The sequence below is a fragment of the Oncorhynchus tshawytscha genome, linkage group LG05, assembly GCF_018296145.1.
Source record: "Oncorhynchus tshawytscha isolate Ot180627B linkage group LG05, Otsh_v2.0, whole genome shotgun sequence".
Lineage (NCBI taxonomy): Eukaryota > Metazoa > Chordata > Actinopteri > Salmoniformes > Salmonidae > Oncorhynchus > Oncorhynchus tshawytscha.
This window is the reverse complement of record NC_056433.1, coordinates 35,447,445-35,472,061: the sequence shown is the minus strand read 5'-3', so window position 1 is coordinate 35,472,061 and position 24,617 is coordinate 35,447,445. Positions and strand designations below refer to the sequence as shown.

Genomic DNA, 24,617 nt, shown 5'->3' with positions numbered 1-24,617 from the left:
GACATGAACTTAACAGGTTGATGAAAGTGCAAGGTGATGAGCTTTATGCTCCTTTCCAATAAATATTGAGGGTCTTATTCTGGTAGCATTCAAATATTGCTCTTTTATACATAATATTCTCACCAGCACTATTTCTGAGAAGCTGTTGGCTAGAGCGCAAGTGCCAATACGACATTTTGTGAGAAAACCATCAGTAGATTTAAATGCGATGGAAACACATTTAACATGTACTTTTTTATTTGGTACATGGGAATTTAACCGCAAAAAGTAATTTGTCATCACACACAGCCTTTAATCTACAACAAGTCAATTTGACTAGATTTGTCACGTGTGCTCCTTCGGCCTCTAGGTCACCAGGCTGCTCCAAATGGCGCACACCATGGTTATGCGCATAATGACACTCACCTGGACTCCATCACCTCCTTGATTACATGCCCTATATATGTGTCACTCTTTGGTTCCTTCCCTAGTCAACATTGTTTCGGTTTCATGTCTGTGCGTTGTTGGTGTTTTATATTATGTTTCGCTTATTGATAAATCACTGACTCGCTTCCTGATTTTCAGCACACATCCTTTTAAGGTTCAGTTTGCTTCTACCAGAACTTGGTTAGAAGAAGTGAACTTACATACACCCTTAAAAACACCTTCACTTGAAGAATGAGGGGGAGGGGGGGCAGCAATATTACTATTTGTCCCTCTTGAGACACTGTAGCAACAACATAGCTAGTGACACTTACTCAAATTAGTCAGAATTAAAAGATGAGCTATGCAGAAATCATTCCACCATTTCCTGGTTGCAAAAAATAGTTTGCTTAATTTCAGTTGGCGACAAAACCGCTGTGAAATATACACTGCTCAAAAAATAAAGGGAACACTTAAACAACACAATGTAACTCCAAGTCAATCACACTTCTGTGAAATCAAACTGTCCACTTAGGAAGCAACACTGACTGACAAATTTCACATGCTGTTGTGCAAATGGAATAGACAACAGGTGAAAATTATAGGCAATTAGCAAGACACCCCCAATAAAGGAGTGGTTCTGCAGGTGATAACCACAGACCACTTCTCAGTACCTATGCTTCCTGGCTGATGTTTTGGTCACTTTTGAATGCTGGCGGTGCTTTCACTCTAGTGGTAGCATGAGACGGAGTCTACAAGGATGGCACATCAATGGACATCTGTCAGCGTAGTGTCCAGAGCATGGAGGTGCTACCAGGAGAGAGGCCAGTACATCAGGAGACGTGGAGGAGGCCGTAGGAGGGCAACAACCCAGCAGCAGGACCGCTACCTCCGCCTTTGTGCAAGGAGGAGCAGGAGGAGCACTGCCAGCGCCCTGCAAAATGACCTCCAGCAGGCCACAAATGTGCATGTGTCTGCTCAAACGGTCAGAAACAGACTCCATGAGGGTGGTATGAGGGCCCGATGTCCAACACCGTGCAGGACGTTTGGCATTTGCCTGAGAACACCAAGATTGGCAAATTCGCCACTGGCGCCCTGTGCTCTTCACAGATGAATGTAGATTCACACTGAGCACGTGACAGTCTTGAGACGCTGTGGAGAACGTTTTGCTGCCTGCAACATCCTCCAGCATGACCGGTTTGGTGGTGGTCAGTCATGGTGTGGGGTGGCATTTCTTTGGGGGGCCGCACAGCCCTCCATGTGCTCGCCAGAGGTAGCCTGACTGTCATTAGGTACCGAGATGAGATCCTCAGACCCCTTGTGAGACCAAATGCTGGTGCGGTTGGCCCTGGGTTCTTCCTAATGCAAGACAATGCTAGACCATATGTGGCTGGAGTGTGTCAGCAGTTCCTGCAAGAGGAAGGCATTGATGCTATGGACTGGCCCGCCCGTTCCCCAGACCTGAATCCAATTGAGCACATCTGGGACATCATGTCTCGCTCCATCCACCAACGCCACGTTGCACCACAGACTGTCCAGGAGTTGGTGGATGCTTTAGTCCAGGTCTGGGTGGAGATCCCTCAGGAGACCGTCCGCCACCTCATCAGGAACATGCCCAGGCGTTGTAGGGAGGTCATACAGGCACATGGAGGCCACACACACTACTGAGCCTCAATTTCAACTTGTTTTAAGGACATTACATCAAAGTTGGATCAGCCTGTAGTGTGGTTTTCCACTTTAATTTTGAGTGTGACTCCAAATCCAGACCTCCATGGGTTGATAAATTTGATTTCCATTGATCATTTTTGTGTGATTTTGTTGTCAGCACATTCAACTATGTAAAGAAAAAAGTATTTAATAAGAATATTTCATTCATTCAGATCTAGGATCTGTTATTTTAGTGTTCCCTTTATTTTTTTGAGCAGTGTATTTTCCACAACCAAACTGGTGTACAAAACCGAAAGTAAAAGATGCAGAAACTAAACTTAAGAACGGGAAGCATAGAAATAAAACAGATCTACTACTTCTTAGACTCACTTTCAATGAGAATGACAGATAACGCATTTCCATGTGAAGTTGGTCAGGTCGCCCAAAATGTTTTTGCAGCTCAAGACATTGTAACTTGAAGTTTTTGCCAAAATGTTTGCAATTTTATATCCAAGATGTTTGGTACATTATTTCCCAAGTGAAAAACTGCATGAAAATTAGTAATCTCGTTGAATGACAAACACTTAATTGAAGAATCCAGTCCATAGCCCACTCCTACTTGTAGTACTGTTGACCAATCTCTGACGAAAAGGCGTATACTACAGAAATTGTCTGAATATGTTTTGTGCGCACTACCAGCCAAAAAACAAACACCCGAACACCAAAACTAACAAAAAAGGTCAATTTTGTCACAACATACAGTTCCTTTGGAAAGTCAACCATATTTTGTTACGTTAGACTTATTCTAAAATTGATTTAATTGTTTCTTTCCCCCTCAATCTACACAAAATACTGCATAAAGAAAGGTTTTTAGAAAAAAGTTTTATAAAATAAAATTATCCTGAATTTCGTGGTATCCAATTGGTAGTTAGTCTTGCCTCATCGTTGCAACTCCCGTACGAACTCGGGAGAGGTGAAGGTCGAGAGCCGTGCGTTCTCCGAAACACAACCCAACCAAGCCGCACTGCTTCTGACACAATGCCTACGTCACCTGGAAGGCAGCCACACCAGTGTTGGAGGAACCACCGTACACCTGGCGACTGTGTCAGCGTGCACTGTGCCTGGCCCGCCACAGGAGTCGCTATTGCGCGATGGGACAAGGATATCCCCGCCGGCCAAACCCTCCCCTAACCCGGACGACGCTGGGCCAATTGTGCGCCGCTCCATGGGTCTCCCGGTCTGGACTCAAACCCAGAATCTGTAGTGGTACAGTTGGCACTGTGATGCAGTGCCTTAGACCACCGCGCCACTCAGGAGGCCATTTTTAAAAATCTTTGCAAATTTATTACAAATAAAAAATGGAAATATACTCAGTACTTTGTTGAAGCACCTTTTGATGTGGTATTCGCTGGCAGTCTTCTTGGGTATGACGCAACAAGTTTGGCACACTTGTATTTGGGGAGTTTCTCCCATTCTTCTTCTCTGCAGATGCTTTCAAACTCTGTCAGGTTGGATAGGGAGTATTGCTGCACAGTTACTTTCAGGTATCTCCAGAGATGTTAGATCAGGTTCAAGTCCGGGCTCTGGCTGGGTCACTCAAGGACATTCAGAGACTTGTCCCGAAGCCACTCCTGTGTTGTCTTGGCTGTGTGCTTAGGGTCATTGTCCTGTTGGAAGGTGAACCCTTACTCCAGTCTGAGGTCCTGATTGCTCTGGAGCAGGTTTTCATCAAGATCGCTCTGTATTTTGCTCCGTTTATCTTTTCCTCGATCCTGACTAGTCGCCTAGCCCCTGAAAAACATCCCCACAGCATGATGCAAGCCACCACCATGCTTCACTGTAGGGATGGTGCCAGGTTTCCTCCAGACGTGACGGTTGGCATTCAGGCCAAAGAATCTTGTTTCATAGTCTGAGAGTCTTTAGGTGCCTTTTGGCAAACTCAAAGCGTGCTGTCATGTGCAGCCTCCTTTTACTGAGGAGTGGCTTCCGTCTGGCCCCTCTACCACAAAGGCCTGATTGGTGGAGTGCTGCAGAGATGGTTGTCCTTCTGGAAGTTTCTCCCATCTCCACAAAAGGAACTCTAGAGCTCTGTCAGAGTGACCATCGGGTTCTTGGTCACCTCCCTGACCAAGGCCCGTCTCCCTTGATTGCTTAGTTTGGCCAGGCAGCCAGCTCTAGAAAGATTTTGGTGGTTCCAAACATCTTCCATTTCAGAATGATGGAGGCCCCTGTGTTCTTGGGACCTTCAATGCTGCAGAAATGTTTTGGTACCCTTTCCCAGAGCTGTGCCTCTCCACAATCCTGTCTCGGCGCATCTACAGACAATTCGACCTCATGGCTTGGTTTTTGCTCTGACATGCAGTAACAACTGTGGGACCTTATACTGACAGTTGTGTGTCTTTCCAAATCACGTCCAATCAATTGAATTTACCACAGGTGGACAACAATCGAGTTATAGAAACATCTCAAGGAGGATCATTGGAAACAGGATGCACCTGAGCTCAATTTCAAAGTCTCATAGCAAAAGGTCTAAATATTTATGTAAATAAGTTATGTTTTATTTTTAATACATTCGCTAAAATAAAATAAACAGTGTTTGCTTTGTCATTATGGGGTATTGTGTGTAGATTGCTGAGGATTTAGAATTTTTACATTTTTTAAAAATAAGGCTGTAATGTAACAAAATGTGGAAAAATTCAAGGAGTTTAAATACTTTCAGAAGGCGCTGTATGTGTGTCACGTATACTCCCTCTGTGGCCCCTAGGTCAACAGACTGCTGATTATTAGGCACACCTCCCTAGGCGTTATTGTGTCGGTTTTATGTCGTTGCCCTGTTTGTGGTTCTTGTTTTGTTCATTTATTACATGTATTTACTCTCTGAACCTGCTTCCCGACTCTCAGTGTACATTGTTCCAGAATAACGCCTCACCCAAGAGAAGCATCAGGGAGTGTTTTTGTATTTTTGTGTTGGAGATGTTGGGTCTGTGTTCCGCTGCCGGAGCAACCGAGGATGCCTCAGCCTGCTCGTCAGGCTTTTCACGCCTCAGCTGGTACATCGGGTGTCAAGACTTGGTTGGCGGGTCATGCGTCTGTTGCTGACTCTACCGAGGATGCCTCAGCTAGTTCGTCAGGTTTTCAAGACTCGGTAGGCTCGGCAGGTTCCCGCGCTATGGCAGAGGTGGCCGATCCGTTCCTGATCCCCGGGATGTCCCTGCGGCTGGAGCCGTGTGTAAGGGAGGGGGTACTGTCACGCACATTCCCTCTGGCCTCTAGGTCACCAGACTGCTGATTATTACGCGCACCTAACACCATCGTCATGCGCACCAGCGCTTATTGATATTCACCTGGACTCCATCACCCCCTTGATTAGCTGCCCTATTTATGTCACTCCATTTGGTTCCTTCCCCAGGCGTTATTGTTTCTGTATCGGTTTCATGCCGGTTCGCTGTTAGTGGTTCTTGTTTTGTTTGTTAATCGTGTTCACGCTCTGAACTTGTTCCCTACTCTCTGCATACATCGTTACAATGTGTGAACAGTTTTGACTTGGAAGCTTGCTTCCAACTCTGAAATGCATCCACATTTTCTGTGTGTTTGTAGCTTACCTTCAAACAGACAGAAATGTGGATGCATTTCAGAGTAGGCTACTGGGTTAATAGCCATGACGATTTTGAGAAATCTTGATGTTACAATTACTGAAATACTTGTCCCTGCTGTGTACCTAAACATTCATTTAACGTAACAAATTGCATATAGTGTAAGGCTTACGCGCAAACTCCAATGCAATTCATTATAAATCCCAATACACATGGTTAGGCTAATTCTGTTTGCATGCTCTGGATTATTTTAAAGGGGCAGTGAAGTTAAAAACATTTTTTAATGATATTGTGAATATTATGATAATGCCCTTTCTGTGTAAGAGCTATTTGTGTAAAAAAAAAAAGTGTGGGAAGGTGGGATGGAGTTTTTTGCCCAGATCATGACATCACAATCTGATCTGAATATTCTGACCAATGATCAGTCATCTTTTATATGCATATGTACCTCCTACTTTGAAAGGGTAAGCATGTAGGTTTTAGAGTCTAGATATATACAATCAAGCCATGTTGACATGACCCCACCCCTGGGTTAGCCACCATTGCCTTAAAAAGCCAAATGTAACACTGCCAATTCATTTCTACCTGTTTATTTTGATGTGCACGTTTGTCTATCACTCTGTATGTAGCCAATTAGCAACTTAATTTTTTTTATTTTTATGAACCTTTATTTAACTAGGCAAGTAAGTTAATAATCAATTCTTGTTTACAACGACAGCGAAACCCGGACGATGACCCCGGGTCAATTGTGCACAGCCCTATGGGACTCACAATCACAGCCGGATGTGATGCATCCTGGATCCGAACCAGGAACTGCAGTGATGCCTCTTGTACTGAGATGCAGTGCCTTAGACCACCACACCACTCAGGAGCCCCAATGATGATAACTGTCTTGTGGGTAGATAAAGACTTTTCTCAAAAACCTTCTCAGTTGAACGTTAACGGCAAAGATTCCTTACCTGACAGAACCATATCATGATTTGAATCAATTGCGTGCCGATTGTTTTGCAAACTCTGCCATGGTATGTTCTGCAGCAGTAGGCCTAACATCGCTAGATGACACATTCCAATCTCATTAGATCATAGACATTATTTATAACCAGGAACCTGATGCACAATTAAAGGGGAATTACACCAAAAAAAAGACCTAAAATGGTCTAAAATTTCCATTGTTTCTCTATGAATAATTGTAATATTTAGTGTGAAAAAAGTCCAGGAGAGAAAAACCAGAATGCAGGAAAATACGTAATATAATTTTATGGGGCCCCTTTAGAGTTGTTTATTAACCATTATTTTACCAGGCATATTGACAGAAAATACATATCTTCTACACCAAGGACCCAGTGAAGAGTTGCAGGGTAGAGGAGAAGAGAAGAATGTGCCTATTTGAAAGCGATAAAATAAATGGTGTAGCGACTGCACTTGAAGAAACATTCAAAATTCTTGAAATGTTCCAAATTGACTGACCTTCATATCTTAAAGTAATGATGGACTGTCATTTCTATTTGCTTATTTGAGTTGTTCTTGCCATAATATGGACTTAGCCCTATTTGGTAAAAGACCATCTTCCGTATACCAACCCTACCTTGTCACAACAACTGATTGGCTCAAACACATTAAGAAGGAAAGAAATTCCACAAATAACAAGGCACACCTGTTAATTGAAATGCATTCCAGGTGACTACCTCATGAAGTTTGTTGAGAGAATGCCAAGAGTGTGTAAAGTTTTCATCAAGGCAAATGGTGGCTACTTTGAAGAATCTCAAATATAAAATATATTTTGAATTGTTTTACACTTTTTTGGTTACTACTAGTGTTATTTCATAGTTATGATTCCTTCACTATTATGCTACAATGTAGAAAATAGTCAAAATAAAGAAATAGCCTAGAATGAGTAGGTGTCTCCCTCAATGTGAGCAAGACAAAAAGGAGCTGATCGTGGACTACAGAAAAAGTAGGGCCGAACACACCACCATTCTCATTGAAGGGGCTGTAGTGGAGCGGGTGGAGAGTTTCAAGTTCATTGGTGTCCACATCACCAACAAACTATCATGGTCCAAAAACACACCATGACAGTTGTGAAGAGGGCACTAGAACACCTATTCCCCCTCAAGAGACTGAAAAGATTTGGCATGGATCCTCAGATCGTCAAAAGGTTCTCCAGCTGCACCATCTAGAGCATGGTTGCATCACTACCTGGTATGGCAACTGCGGTATGGCAACAACTGAGGAAGGCCCTAAAAATTGTCAAAGACTCCAGCCACCCTAGTCACAGACTTTTCTCTCTGCTACTGCACGGCAAGTGGTACCGGAGCGCTAAGACTTCTGAACATCTAATCAAATGGCTACCCGGACTATTTGCATTGTCCCCCCTCTTTTACACTGCTGCTACTCTGTTATTATCTTTGCATAGTCACTTTAATAACTCTAACCACATGTACATATTGCCACATTTACCTCGACTAACCGGTGCCCCTGCACACTGACTCTGTACCGGTACCACCTGTATATAGCCTCGCTATTGTTATTTTCCTGCTGCTCTTTAATTATTTGTTACTTTTTTTTTTTTAGGTATTGTCCTTAACTGCATTATTGGTTAAGGGCTTGTAAGTAAGCATTTCACTGTAAGGTCTACACCTGTGACAAATAAAATTGGATTTGAGTCGTGCATGGCCACACAGTCGTGGGTGAACAGGGAGTACAGGAAGGGTCTAAGCATCTACCCCTGAGGGGCCCCAGTTTTGAGGATCAGCATAGCAGATGTGTTGTTGCCTAGCCTTACCTCCTGGGGGCGGACTGTCAGGAAGTCCATGATCCAGGTGCAGAGGGAGCTGTTTATTCCCAGGGTCCTTAGCTTAGTGATGAGCTTTGTGGGCACTATGGTGTTTAACGCTGAGCTGGAGTCAATGAATAGCATTTTCACATAGGTGTTCCTTTTGTCCAGGTGGGAAAGGGCAGTGAGAAGTGCGATTGAGATGGCATCATCTGTGGATCTGTTGGGGCGGTATGCAAATTGGTGTGGGTCTAGGGCTCGTCTAAGTTGGATTTCTTCTATTATTTCGAATCTAGACCTTAGTCAAATCTATGCTCCTATTCCAATTCTTCTACAGTTCAATGATAAATTAATGTTTTTTTTTTTAAATCATGTAAAATAGTGGCAACAAAGCCAATGACAAATAGGTATATTATTATCTTATTCTTATTCACCATTTTGCATAAATCCGTGACTGCAGCCTCTACTGGCTACGTTTGTTGGATTCATTACGAAGTAGCCAGACAAACACAAGTCGACAGATATACAGTGTAAACATTCTTGGTTACTTTGGGCTTGTTCGACATTGGAGCCGACTGACTACTCAACAAAGAACATTGTAATCATATAAAACTACTCTTTATTTTTTGTAGATCAGTCAGTCACAATTTAGCCATGATACATTACGGTTTTGATCCTATCGAACACAGCCATTATCTTAGTGGATCCACCCCCCTACAGTACGCATGGGTCGTCACTAGTTACTACAGCCACAAATACATTATGGCTAAACTCCGCCCCTTTCTACAATGAATCTTCTTAAAATCTGATTTTAAACACAACATGAAATACACTGCTAACCTTATACCTGACCGAAACCTTAAACCAAAAGCAAATATTTACGATATGGCCATTTTGACTTTGTGTTTGTGGTAACTATTGAGAACGTTACGCATGCGCACATTCTGTCTGCCCTTCCGAAGCCTCCTCAAAGTTGTCGCTGGAGAATGAGAGTAGAAACGCGGCTACATGTTGTTGGTTAGATACGTTTAAAGTAACAGAAATACACATTTGTCTAAACTGAATTTCATGGAAGATACTGGTAAGTTGGAAAAAAATATTTATACATGTTTTCCCCTGAACTTGTTAACACTACGCTTGCTGTAATGTGAAGATGGTGGTGGACGTGTGCGGTCTGGCTAGCTAGCAGCTAACGTCGTTAGGCCCAAACCAAGGCAGGGTTGAAGACATCACTACGCTGTGGTACTGTTTAAGACTTTCAGCCAATTATTGGATTAAAATGAAACGGTCGCCTTTCCCTACTATCATTACAATGACACACAGCATATGTGAACTTTACTAACGTCTTATTTTCGAGGATATACAGTCAGTGGGTAAGTTAGGTATTTTAGATCCGTTTGAATTAACTAGCTACGGTTAGTTAGGTTACTAAGCCAACTTCACTGTTGTGTTTACCGCGTCGTGCTTCAATGGGGTCTGGCTAGCTATCATTACAAGTGGGCTAGCTAGATAATTAGATATTTTGGTCGTTGTTGATTGTGCAGTTAAAATGTTTAGTTAGATATGATAGCTGACGTTACTATACGCCATCACGCGCGCCTGTGCTAGCTAACATGCTAGCTATGTTCCTTAACACGGAAGTACGCATGCTTGCACAAGTCGATGTGACTGAAGAAGTCAGGAGCTGCGGTCGGTGGGGATTCTTTGGTTTACAACTACTTGAATAAAGTTGAACATGACTTGAATGGTTCAGGTTACTAATCTGGAGTATGTATGAAATGTATTTTGTTATATATATATATATATAACTGAAAACGAGTAACAAAATAATTAGATGTTTAGCCAGGGTCATAGGTTCCTGTGGCATCTCTAGTAATGCACTAAAACTGTGTGTGTGTATATATATTACATGACACATACACAGTTTTAGTGCATTACTAGAGATGCCACAGGAACCTATAACCCTGCCTAAACATCAAATTGTTACCATGGTTTCTCCCATGGACTTTCAGTCTGACCAAAGACGCAATAGTCTTTACAGGCCAGAATGTTGAATACAAATATTTATCGTACTTAACCGGTTGTACATGCTCTTGGTCCTTTTTGGTGGTAGGACGTGGAGATAATGTTGTTTACCCAAATTTTTGCGTTACTGTGCATTCGAGAAGTGTTCAGACCCCTTCACCTTTTCCAGTGTTTTCTCATCATTATACACACAATACCCCATAATGCCAATGCGAAAGTAGGTTTTGGGTAATTTTAGCAACAAAAAAAATACCTTTATTTCAGACCCTTTGCTATGAGACTTGAAATTGTGCTCAGCTGAATCCTGTTTCCATTGATCATCCATGAGATGTTTCTACAACTTGACTGAAGTTCACCTGTGGTTCATTTAATATATTGGACATGATTTGGATAGGCACTCAACTGTCAATATAAGGTCCCACAGTTTACGGTGCATGTCAGAGCAAAAACCAAGCCATGAGTTCAAAGGAATTATCTGTAGCGCTTTAAGACAAGATTTAGTCAAGACACAGATCTGCGGAAGGGTACCAAAAATGTTCTGCAGCATTGAATGTCTCCCAAGTACAGTTGCTTTAATCATTGTCAAATGGAAGAAGTTTGGAACCAGCAAGACTCTTCTTAGAGCTGGCCGCCCAGTCAAACTGAGCAATTGGGGGAGTCGGGCCTTGGTATTGGGGGGGCGACCAAAACCCTGATGGTCACTCTGACCGTGCTCCAGAGTTCCACTGGAGATGGGAGCATTTTCCAGAAGGACAACCATCTCTGCAGCACTCCACCAATCAGGCCTTTATGGTAGAAGGGCCAGACGGAAGCCATTCCTCAGTAAAAGGAGGCTGCACATGACAGCCCGCTTTGAGTTTGCCAAAAGGCACCTAAAGACTCTTACCATGAGAAACAAGATCTTTAGGCCTGAATGCCAACCGTCACGTCTGGAGGAAACCTGGCACCATCCCTACGGTGAAGCATGGTGGTGGCAGCATCATGCTGTGGGGATGCTTGTCAGCAGCAGAGGCTAGGAGACAAGTCGGGATAGAGGAACAGAGTGGGGTGAAGGTTCACCTTCCAACAGGACAACGACCCTAAGCACACAGCCAAGCCAACACAGGAGTGGCTTCGGGACAAGTCTCTGAATGTCCTTGAGTGGCCCAGCCAGAGCCTGCACTTGAACCTGATCGAACATCTCTGAAGAAACCTGAAAGTAGCTGTTTCAGCGACGCTCCTCATTCAACCTGACAGAGCTTGAGAGGATCTGCAGAGAAGAATGGGAGAAACTCCCTAAATACAGGTGTGCCGAGATTGTAGCGTCATACCCAAGAAGATTCAAGCCTGTAATCGCTGACAACGGTGCTTCAACAGGGTACTGATTAAAGGATCTGAATACTTATGTAAGTGTAACGTCAGTTAATTTTTTTGCCAACATTTATAATCTGTTTTTTTTGTATTGTGTGTAGATTGGGGGGGGACTATTTAATCCATTTTAGAATAAGGATGTGAAAAAAGTGAAGATCTGAATACTTTCCGACTGCATTGAAGGTTCTGTAGCTTGTATTTTCAATTTCTTGAGGCACTGCACGTGATGCACAATTTATGTATACAATAGACAAATGTAGGGGACTGAAGCATGTTTCCTCGCAATCAGCTGGAAGATTTGGCATTCCTGTCTGTGGTTTGGTTAGACTCAACCATATTGTGCAGGTGCTTGTATAAGTGCGAATTTCATTTGTATTAAAAATTCTAAAACGGAAATACAAACCTACATACAGATCAGCGTACTGAAAGTCATGTTGAATACAAATCAACAGAAATCTCAGAAATCCAATTTCCCAAACATACAAGTATTAGGCACCATTTTAACGATAAATTCTTGTTAATCCAGCCACAGTGTCTGATTTCAAAAATGCTTTACAGCGAAATCTCCACAAATGATTGTTAGGTCACCACCAACTCACAGAAAAATCCAGCCATTTTTCCAGCCAAAGAGAGGAGTCACAAAAAGCAGAAATAGAGAAAATTAATCATTAACCTTTGATCTTCATCAGATGACACTCATAGGACTTCATGTTACACAATAATGTTGCTTTGTTCAGTAGAGTTCATATTTATATCCAACAATCTTATTTTACATTGGCGTGTTACGTTCAGTAGTTCTAAAACATGCAGTGATATTGCAGAGAGCCACATGAACTCACAGAAATACTCATTATAAATGTTGATAAATTCAAGTGTTACGCATTGAACTTTAAATACACTTCTCCTTAATGCAACTGCTGTGTCAGATTTCAAAAAAACTTTACGGAAAAAGCATCATCTGAGAACGGCGCTCAGAGCCCAAACCAGCCAGAGAAATATCCGCCATGTTGGGTAGTCAAAGGTATTCCATAAATAGCATTATAAATATTCACTTACTTTTGATGATCTTCACCAGAATGCACTCCCAGGAATCGGTTCCACAATAAATGCTTGTTTTGTTCGATAAGGCCCATTTTTGTCCAAAGAGCTACTTTTGTTAGCACGTTTGGGAAACAAATCCAAAGCCATGAAGCGCGTTCCCTAGTTGCAGACGAAATGTCAAAGTTCCGTTACTGTCCGTAGAAACATGTCAAACGATGTATGGGATCAATCTTTAGGATGTTTTTACATAAAACTTCAATAATATTCCAACCGGAGAATTCCTTTGTCTTTAGAAAAGCAAAGGAACGCAGCTACCTCTCATGTGAAATGCACATGACCAGCACGTGACTGCTGGCAGACCTCTTACTCATTCCTCTCTTTCGGTCCCACTTCACAGTAGAATCCTCAATCAAGTTTCTAAAGATGGTTGACATCTAGTGGAAGCCTTAAGAAGTGCAACATAACCAATATCCCACTGTGTATTCAATAGGGGCTGGGTTGAAAATCAACCAACCTTCCTGTTTGTATTTCTTCTCAGGTTTTTGCCTGCCATATGAGTTTTGTTATACTCACAGACAGCATTCAAACTGTTTTAGAAACTTCAGTATTTTTCTATCCAATACTACTACTAATAATATGCATATATTAGCAACTGGGACTGAGGAGCTCTGGGCACCTTTTATCCAAGCTACTCAATACTGCCCCTGCAGCCATAAGAAGTTATTGCACACTTCAGAGTAGGTGTTCCCTAACGGAAATATGCAAATGCATGCTAGAACGCGCCAGTTGAATCTCCAACCTCCTTCCTTGTTCTGCCCACTGACTCATTTGTTCCCGTTGGAAACGACAGGCTGTGGTCATTCTTGGGTTAGTTGTAAAAAAATCTTTGTACATTTTAAAATGGTAGAATTCTGCTCTGGCTTAAAATATTCTGTTTTTTCCTTTACAACACAGGTGCTGCTGTTGTGTTTTAATACTTTTATTTTATTTTTATGTTGTATTTCTACTAAATGTCTTGGTATTTTACAAACAGTACTTTTTTATGGAAAGAGTGGTCTGCGTGCAGGCTGCACGAAGCAGCTTGATTTATTTGGTTGACAGTTCTGGTTGCCTTGTGATGGACTTTAGTCCGGCTTCAGAAGTGGCGTTCCTTTACAGACAAGTAAAATGTCTGTTCATATCACCAGAGAAGGTTTTGTGCTGGCATAAAACAATAAAACGTAGGGTAGCCTACCCTAACAGACACATATGCTGCAGCTGAGGCACTTTCAAGGGGCCACATTCCATTACGCCTGAAAAGCGTAATCGATACATGCTACCGGTAGCCCACTGATTTCATGCCGCAAAAACTTGAGTAGGCTACACTGTGCTTGATCACACACTTGCATCATTAGTGAAGAGACAGCGCAGGCAAGCCAGTGTGACGGAGGGATTGAGAGGCAGAAGAAGAAGCGTGCTCATATGTTTTGGTAATCTGCATCTCGCAATATCTTGTCTTGCATGCTTTGCAAATTCACCAAGTAGCCTGAAGTTTGGCCTCTTCCTCTGTTTTGTTTTTGAATTACACAATCTCCACAGGCATTCATAGTCTATCGGCTATAACACGTAAAAAAATATTTTTGGTGTGTAACTGAACTGTGATTTTAATTAAGTGCAGTGGGGGAAGATACTGTTTTTTTGGTTAGGGGTTTATATTAACGTTATAGATCCCAACTTTGTTTTAATGTTCAAACTCCTAGTATGGACATTTTCTGGGATTTCATGAAACATGGGACCAGCCATATCACCCAGTCATACGTGATTCCACATCAATTTTCTATAATACTAACTAATAATTACTGTCCCTTCTCGATCTTGTGATATTGACGTGCAATATGTTTTCCTCTCCCCAGACCTGCACCTCTCAGACGAGCCCATGACGGGGATGTTGGACACAGACAGCCCTGAGAGTGTGGAGTCCCCAGCCATGGAGGGCAACGGAGAGGACTTCCTCCCTGACCTGCCTGTCCTCACGCATGCTGCTGAATGGACCATGGATCAGGTCAGTGTGGGAAATGCACGTGGGGTTTGACCTCTTTTGCCCTGGACGTAGTTGTAATGACAAGGCCAATGTATCCCTTTTGTTATTATTCTGTACAACAACATGACAAATGCTATTTTGTGTGCCTGCATTACTAGTAGGTCTAAACACCAACACTTTCATCTTTCAACAGTGGTGCTCTCTCAAACATGAGGTAGTCCCTTGCCTATTTTCTTAGTTGCTTGTTGGTAATAATTTCCTTCCCCCTTGACCAGGATCCCCATAACCTCACCACGGTTATCCACGACTCGGACTCAGAGTCAGATCAGTCGTCGCCAGAGGTAATAGAGCAGCACCAGGTCCAGCAGTCTGATCTAGGATCTGTTGAACAGGCAGTGCAGCACTTCCAGCTAGCGAGCGCTGAACTCTTCCAAGAGGAGCGTCGGGAGCATGAGGATTCAGATGAGCAGTCTCGTTCTCCACAGGCAGAACAACAGAACCAAATGGAGGCATCGTCAGACGAGAGTCAGGATGGACACAACACAGCCACAGAGCCTTTGATACAGAGCGAGAAGTTGTCCGACACTGGAGAACAGCAACAAGATCCAGTCCAAGCCCAGCCACCAATGGTTGCAGAAGATAGTAGCCCAGCTAACATGGAACTTGAAGAATCCAAAGAGACAGAGCAGGTGGAACCTGTTGAGGAACCAGCTGTCCCTACAGAACCTCTTATCCCTTCTGAGTATGAGAAGCTGGCTAAAGGGTGTGAGGAAAACCCTGAAGACTTCAATGGTTGGGTCTACCTGCTGCAGTATGTGGAACAAGAGGTGAGTGTGGAAAAGTCCTGACATTTTTATGTTGACCCTTGCTTGTATTGTGACTAGGTTTTATCTGCTGTATTGAATACTACATGTAAACATTGAGGTTTTTCTGTCAGGAAGCAAGTTGGAAATGTTATTTTTTTGCCGCCTCAGAATCATCTTGGTGTGGTGAGGAAGGCGTTTGATGCGTTTTTCTTGCGCTACCCCTACTGCTACGGCTACTGGAAGAAGTTAGCTGACACTGAGAAGAAACATGGCAATGCACAGGTGGCAGAGGAGGTAAGTCTCTTTGTGGCTGGGCTCATGTAGTGGTGTTTAATTGTGTAAATGGACATCTTCTCCTCCTATCCTCTGTCAAGATCTGAAAGGGCTTGACAGGGTTAGGGGCTGGAGCTTTGTGCTGTCTACTGTTTGGGTCCTTGCTGTGACAGTCATTCATTCAGTAGTTTTCACACTGGTTGTCTCATTCTCCAATGTTGTTTTTGCCTCCTATCCCCAGGTGTACCGGCGGGGTGTGCATGCCATCCCCCTCAGTGTGGACCTGTGGCTCCACTACCTGTCCTTCATCAAGGACAATGCTGACCCTGAAGACCCAGAGACACCGTCACGCATTAGAGCGTGAGTAAAGAGCTTTGTCCTCACTGAAAAGTGAAATGCCGGGGGCCTCCCGGGTGGCGCAGTGGTCTAGGGCACTGCATCGCAGCGCTAGCTGTGCCACCAGAGACTCTGGGTTCGCGCCCAGGCTCTGTCGCAGCCGGCCGGGACTGGGAGGTCCGTGGGGCGACGCACAATTGGCCTAGCGTCATCCGGGTTAGGATTTGGCCGGTAGGGAGGGTTTGGCCGGTAGGGATATCCTTGTCTCATCGCGCACCAGCGACTCCTATGGCGGGCCGGGCGCAGTGCACGCTAACCAAGGTCGCCAGGTGCACGGTGTTTCCTCCGACACATTGGTGCGGCTGGCTTCCGTGTTGGATGCGTGCTGTGTTAAAAGCGGCTTGGTTGGGTTGTGTTTTGGAGGACGCATGACTTTCGACCTTCGTCTCTCCTGAGCCCGTACAGGAGTTGAGACGAGAGTAACTACTAATAATTGGATACTACAAAAATTGAGGACAAAAGGGGGGTAAAATTAAATTAAATATTTAAAAAAACACACCTGTGTGTTAGAACCTTGTGACACTTCCAAAACCAAGTGTTTTACAGGTCATAGTATATTGTTAACAGGGTTCGGGAGTAATTTGTTTTCCAAGAAAGAACTAATCAGATGCTTTTGAATAATATTATTAATATTCAGAAAATATGTTTGCAGAAAAAAATGTATTGACACCTTTTTGTTTTCTCAACGATCTTCAATTCAGCATTGAAAAAAAGTGCAAGTTTAATTTTGTTCCACCTGAGCTAGTCTGACCACAAGTCAAAGACCACTATGATGACAGGCATGGATCCTTTTTGTCTTCTTCTAATGCCTTTTTAAAGGGACAGCAATCAGATTACGTTACTAAGCTTGGGTAACCCAACAGTTACATTACTGATAAATGTGGACAGGTAACTAATGGATTACATTTAGAAAGTAACATACTCAACCCTGATCGTTAATCATGTCTGTGTCCTATCGTACAGTGCGTATGAGCATGCTGTGTTGGCAGCAGGGACAGACTTCCGCTCTGACCGTCTGTGGGAGGCCTACATCAACTGGGAGACGGAGCAGGAGAGATTGGCCAACGTCACGGCCATCTACGATCGTATCCTGGGCATACCCACCCAGCTCTACTCACAGCACCTCCAGAGGTATGACTGCTCATTCATAATGGGTTTTTGATAAACCGTCCATGAGGGTTATGGTCAACATCTCAGGTAGTGGGTAGCTAGAAATCAAACACAGACATTAGTTCTAACCTTGTCTGCCACACTTACTTTCAGGGGCACTATTTTCTGGTAGTACCTTTTTTGTTCTCTTAGTGATGTACTGATTGGCAATCTTCAGGTTCAAAGAGCATGTGCAGAACAACAACCCCAAACACTTCCTGTCAGAGGAGGAGTTTGTCCAGCTCAGGGTGGAGCTAGCCAAAGCCAATGCAGTCACAGTCAATGAGGATGGAGAGGAAGCAACACCCGCGGAGCCTGAGGGGCTCCCAGTCGGCACCGAGGACCTCCCAGATCCTGCTAAGGTACGACTCTGCTGCCTCACCTTCAGGGGGGTTGATGTACCACAACATGTCAGAGTTAGGAAGGAGGCCCTTGTCTCTTTATCATCACCCATGGAGACATCATCCATGGGGTGAAACACAAATCTGTGCAGGTGTCTTTCCGTCAGCAGCCAAGCCAATGAGTACGTGGGCATCATCCAGTCAGGGATTTGGAATGGACAAATCGTGGCTGGCTGGCCTAGTTGAGTGGCCCCTCGTCCTCTCCAGTCCCCAGCACCAGGACTGGCCTACAGACAGGGTGGATATGGTACATATCCTGCCCCGGGGTGGGCCTCGTTCTCTGGGTAGGCCACCTTCGACAGGCAGAGCCCCTGCTTGTCTCTGGATCTCTTTCAGCCTCAGGGTGATGTAAATAACCTTGGCAGCAGGACATGCAGTTTGCACTTCAGTGGAGAATGAGATGGTTACGAGATTGTGTTTTAAAGTGAAGCAGTTAACGTTTAGTGTCTTGTGTTATGTTTAGAGAGTGACGGAGATTGAGAACATGCGCCACAAGGTGATCGAGTCGCGTCAGGAGGTGTTCAACCAAAACGAGCAGGAGGTCAGCAAGCGCTGGGCCTTCGAGGAGGGGGTGAGTACTGACATCTGTCTTTAATGATCAGAATATCATCCAATTGTATTTCATATTGTTAAAAGGAATAGTTCACCTCAAAGTTTTCATACCTCTAAAGTGGGCTTTGTCAAGCTGGGTGGAGATGGAATTGGATGGTGCCACTCTTTCCCATTCATTTGGGATTGAGGCCTACAGATGTCTACACAATAGATGGAATACGAGGTATGAAAATATTTGACAAATGTTGATTTTTGGGGTGAACTATCCCTCAATTTCCTTCCATTGTTAATAACGTTACTTTTGAAATGGTTGTACATTTTGTTCCGCTGCCATTTTGAATGCTGTGTTTCCCTTTTCCCCTCGTAGATAAAACGGCCCTACTTCCACGTTAAAGCCCTGGAGAAGACCCAGCTCAGCAACTGGAAGGAGTATCTGGAATTTGAGATCGAGAATGGCACTCCCGAACGCGTGGTCGTTTTGTTCGAACGCTGCCTCATCGCCTGTGCTCTCTACGAGGACTTCTGGATGAAGGTAACCCAACCATAACCTTTGACCTTCAACCCCACCTCAAAAATAATGACCCCCGCACTTCCCCCATCAACGATTGCATCACTTCCTGACAACAGTAAATCGTCCTGAACATCTCTTCTTTGCGTGTAACGTTGATCTGTTAACCACTGTATCTGTTGTATTAGGGGATGGCCAGCTTTGCCACACAAGATTTGACTCCAGCATTTGCCAACTACTACGTTGCATCTTCTCCGTCTCCCACTACCTTACAGAAACTTATCTTATTGGTTCCATGAAGGTGCTGATGGGTTTACAAAGAACATTTCTAAAAACACGATCTTGTCAATGAAGAAATTCACTGGTTGAGCAAACCGGAAATAAGTGTTTTAAAATGTTGTTGTCACCTTCCCTTCCTCGTCTTCTCTCCACCTCCTGCTCTCCATCCACCCCGTCCTCCCCTCTTTCTCCAACCCTCTTTCTCTTGCTTCACACTGAAGTACGCAAAATATCTAGAGAGCTACAGCATTGAGGGAGTGAGACATGTGTACAAGAAGGCGTGTACCATCCACCTATCCAAGAAGCCCAACATTCACCTGCTGTGGGCTGCGTTCGAGGAGCAGCAGGGTGAGTGGTGTTTCTAGTTCCCACTTAACATCACATTCACATAAAGCTGTGACGGTTATGGAGTTGTGGGTAAGGATTAATTGTCAAGCAAATTACCATGGTTGTCAATTTTGTTAAATGGTTTTGAGCTTGTAAAGTACCATAATGCATCTATGAAAATTGGCTACTACATGCATACTTAATGAATGCAACACAGGTTTGGTAACCCCCTCCCTCCCGTCTAAATGAAATGTTTTTGAGCATCTCCTCCCGACTGTGCTGTTTTTGCTTGTAAAAGAATATGTACCAACTTTACCCTCTTCCTGTACAGTTGAAGTCGGAAGTTTACATACACTTAGTTTGGAGTCATTAACTCGTTTTTCAACCACTCCACAAATGTATTGTTAATGAACTATAGTTTTGGCAAGTCGGTTAGGACATTTACTTTTTCTAACAATTGTTTACAGACACAATGAATAATCTATCACAATTCCAATGGGTCAGAGGTTTACATACACTAAGTTAACTGTCTTTAAACAGCTTGGAAAATTTCAGAAAATGATGTCATGGCTTTAGAAGCTTCTGATAGGCTAATTGACATAATTTGAGTCAATTGAAGGTGTACCTGTGGATGTATTTCAAGGCCTACCTTCAAAGTCAGTGCCTCTTTGCTTGACATAATGACAAAATCAAAAGAAATCTGCCAAGATCTCAGAAAATAAATTGTAGACCTCAAGTCTGGTTCATCCTTGGGAGCAATTTCCAGAAGCCTGAAGGTACCAAGTTCATCTGTACAAACATTAGTATGCAAGTATAAACACCATAAGACCACGCAGCCGTCATACCTCTCAGGAAGGAGACGCTTTCTGTCTCCTAGAGATGAACGTACTTTAGTGCAAATCAATCCCAGAACAACAGCAAAGGGACCTTGTGACGATGCTGCAGGAAACGGGTACAAAAGTATCTATATATCCACAGTAAAACGAGTCCTATATCGACATAACCTGAAAGGCCGTTCAGCAAGGATGAAGCCACTGCTCGAAAACCGCCATAAAAAAGCCAGACTATGGTTTACAACTGCACATGGGGTCACAGATCATACTTTTTGGAGAAATGTCCTCTGGTCTGTTGAAACAAAAATAGAACTTTGGCCATAATGACCATCGTTATGTTTGGAGAAAAAAGGGGGAGGCTTGCAAGCCGAAGAACATCGTCCCAACTGTGAAGCAGGGGGGTGGCAGCATCATGTTGTGGGGGTGCTTTGCTGCAGGAGGGACTGGTGCACTTCACAAAATAGATGGCATCACGAGGGAGAAAAATGTGGATATATTGAAGCAACATCTCAAGACATCGGTCAGGAAGTTAAAGCTTGGTCTCAAATGAGTCTTCCAAATGAACAATGACCCCAAGCATACTTCCAAAGTTGTGGCAAAATGGCTTAAGGACAACAATGTCAAGGTATTGGAGTGACCATCACAAAGCCCTGACCACAATCTTATAGAAAATGTGTGGGCAGAACTGAAAGTGTGTGAGAGCATGGAGGCCTACAAACCTGACTCAGTTACACCAGCTTTGTCAGGAGTAATGGGCCAAAATTCACCCAACTTGTTGTGGGAAGCTTGTGGAAGACTACCCAAAACGTTTGACCCAAGTTAAACAATTTAAAGCCAATGTTACCAAATACCAATTGAGTGTATGTAAACTTCTGACCCACTAGAAATATGAAGGAAATAAAAGCTGAAATAAATCATTCTCTCTACTATTATTCTGACATTACACATTCTTAAAATTAAATGTTGATCCTAAGACAGGGAATTTTTACTAGAATTAAATTGTGGAAACTGAGTTTAAATGTATTTGGCTAAGGTGTATGTAAACTTCTGACTTCAACTGTAAAAAAAAAAAGTGTGATTATTAGGTCAACTTTGTCTATTTGAAAATAAAAATGAATCCCCACCCTATTAAAATGAATGTATTAAGACAATTCTGACAAAACAATTGTGGTTAATGGTGGTTGTCCATAGTTGTTGGTTATATGATTATTGTGCCAGCCCCACGATTCACACACCTCACTTGTCAGACCTTTACCTGATGTGATTTACAGACAAGTGCATTCGACTAACGAGGCTGAGACGATCACGTAATAGAAGTTCAAAAGCCTTCGTAGCCTCTCTATACAGACTAGTAAGAAACATTCAATCCTGTTTTTGTGTTTTGTTTCCCTGCAGGGAACATAGAGGAGGCGCGTGGCATCCTGAAGTCTCTGGAGGAGTTGGTACCGGGCCTGGCCATGGTGCGTCTGCGGCGGGTCAGCCTGGAACGTCGCCACGGCAACCTGGAGGAGGCAGAGGCCCTGCTGAGCGAGGCGATGGCATCGGGGAAGAATGCCAGCGAGACGTCATTCTACGCCGTGAAGCTGGCCCGGCAGCTGCTGAAGGTACAGAGGAGCCTCACCAAGGCCCGCAAGGTGTTGCTGGAAACCATAGACAAGGACCAGGTAAGATCAGAGCTAGATGAATGGAATCACTTGTTTCAGGATCTTGATATTGAGATACAGTACATGGTGTCAAAGGGAGTTTGATTCAGAGAAAATGTGTTTAGAGAAACCATTTGAGTTCATTAATCTGTGTGTGTGTGTCTCCAGACGAGTCCTAAGCTGTACCTGAACCTGCTAGAGCTGGAGTACAGTGGGGACGTGCAGCAGAATGAGGCTGAAATCTTGGCCTGCTTCGACCGCGCCCTGAGCAGCCCGCTGCCCCTCGACTGCCGCCTCACCTTCTCTCAGCGCAAGGTCGAGTTCCTCGAGGACTTTGGCAGCGACATCAATAAGTCAGTTCACCTACAGTACCTCTACACCCTCAAACAATGAGTACATTTTCACTGACCAGTGTTGTGATTAGTCAATTAATGACAATGAATCCATATGGCATGCTTGCACTCCTAATCTCAACCATGTACTCTTTTTCCATCCTCACAGGTTAGTGACTGCATACGATGAACACCAGAAGCTTCTGAAAGAACATGAGTCGACAAAGAGGAAAGCAGAGAATGGGTAAGATTTGAAATTGTTCACTTCTCTCACTGTTTAACATTTACGACATTGAGTACAACACAGTAGGATGCTTCATAGCAGGTTGTGAATCGCCATACCTGAATTGATTTAGTTGGGTGCTCTTGATTGACATGAACCTGTTCCTTCGTGTCCCTGCAGCTCCCAGGAGCCCGAGTCGAAGAGACAGCGTACAGACGACCACCCAGGCTCAGGGCACATGATGCAGGGAGACAACTCTGCCTACAACTACAACTGGTACCAAGTGAGTCCTATGATAGAGCAGAGTCAAACATTGTTATACAACATTGTTATACATGTCACCTTGCAATACAAATTGCAAATGTTATACCATCCCTGACAAAGGCGTTCCATGACAATTGGTTCTCACTATAATTATTATTATTTTTTTAAATGGGAGGACGATAGATAGGGTTGAACTCCATCTGGTGACGCTGACAGGAATGCCAACTAACCCTGTCTTTCCTTGCTTTCCTTCTACAGCAACAGTACAATAACTGGGGACAGCATTCCTGGGGACAGTACAACCAGTATGCCCAGCAGTATAACCAGTACTACCCCCCTCCACCAACATGATGTTTCAAAGACCGATGGACAGAGATCCTTCTGAAGGAAGAAGTTCAGAGGAAGCATCCTTTCTACCCAGCCCAACCTCTCAGCTCAGCTCCTCTTTGATTTGTTGTTTATGTCCTTTTGTTTCCATTGGCCATTTGACATATTCATTGTAATCACCATCTCATCATTCATTGACTGGCTGTTTTTTGTGTTCTTTACGCATGTGTTGGTAATGCGGACTTCAGATTATTATTTGTTTTCCCCTCCCACAGTCAAAATTACGCCAAATTATATGTTTTTAATTTTAGATTGGTTCCTCTTTATCTCTGTGTGGGGAAACTAGTTATGTTTGATACAGATTATAGATTCGTATGGAGGTAGTGGTACCTGCTGTGCTCCGAGTCCTCCCTCAGCCCCTTCTCTGCTTTCCTAAGATTAAGGGTTTTGTTTTCTGGGACAAGAACAGAAATGAATGAAGATTCTTTTTTTTTTGACTTAATTTCATAATAAAGACATTATCCTATTTCTTGTTTTGTTCCCTGAATTAACCAATTTTATACAATATTATCACTGCAATTGCAGCGTAACCATTAAGATTGGAGAGCAAATTACCTACCCAATCATAAGTTTCTGTAATTGACATGTACTTACTCCTTGTACACATTTTATAGATGAAAGCATAGGTCATACTCAGCAGACATCAACCATGGTCATGGGGTGGTACAGTAGGATGTGGCGTATGCTGGCTTTTGTCCCAAGTCCAACCCACCACTACAAAGCTGATGTAGTTTATGGTCTTAATCAAGCAGTTCTAATTGGATTTTTATGTTGTGGATGGGAGTGACCTCAGCCAGTGCACTACATAAACTCAGCAACAAAAAAAACATCCCTTTTTCATGACATTATCTTTTAAAGATAATTTGTAAAAATCCAAATAACTTCACAGATCTTCATTGTAAAGGGTTTAAACACCGTTTCCCATGCTGGTTCAATGAACCATAAACAATAATGAACATGCACTTGTGGAACGGTCGTTAAAACACTAACCGTTTACAGACTGTAGGCAATTAAGGTCACAGTTATGAAAACTTAGGACACTAGAGGCCTTTCTACTGACTCTTAAAAAAACACCAAAAGAAAGATGCCCAGGGTCCTGCTCATCTGTGTGAATGTGCCTTAGGCATGCTGCAAGGAGGTATGCAGATGTGGCCAGGGAAATAAATGGAAATGTCCGTACTGTGAGACGTCGAAGACAGGACGGACAGCTGATCGTCCTCGCAGTGGTAGACCACGTAACAGCTGCACAGGATCGGTACATCCGAACATCACACCTGCGAGACCGGTACAGGATGGCAACAACTGCCCGAGTTACACCAGGAATGCACAATCCCTCCATCAGTGCTCAGACTGTCCGCAATAGGCTGAGAGAGGCTGGGCTTGTAGGCCTGTT

General features: G+C 43.5%; 1 protein-coding gene across 1 annotated transcript; it reads left to right on the top strand.

Moving 5' to 3' along the window:
* Positions 1-9,337: 9,337 nt before the first annotated feature.
* LOC112250549 (pre-mRNA-processing factor 39) lies at positions 9,338-23,690 on the top strand. Its single transcript, XM_024420796.2, has 15 exons — positions 9,338-9,496; positions 14,724-14,872; positions 15,127-15,678; positions 15,826-15,951; positions 16,172-16,290; positions 17,290-17,457; positions 17,654-17,837; positions 18,340-18,447; positions 18,796-18,960; positions 19,437-19,563; positions 21,771-22,039; positions 22,187-22,371; positions 22,520-22,594; positions 22,754-22,856; positions 23,096-23,690. The coding sequence occupies exons 1-15, from the start codon at positions 9,484-9,486 to the stop codon at positions 23,186-23,188; spliced, it is 2,436 nt and encodes an 811-aa protein (XP_024276564.1). The 5' UTR covers positions 9,338-9,483; the 3' UTR covers positions 23,189-23,690.
* The last annotated feature ends 927 nt before the right edge of the window (positions 23,691-24,617 follow it).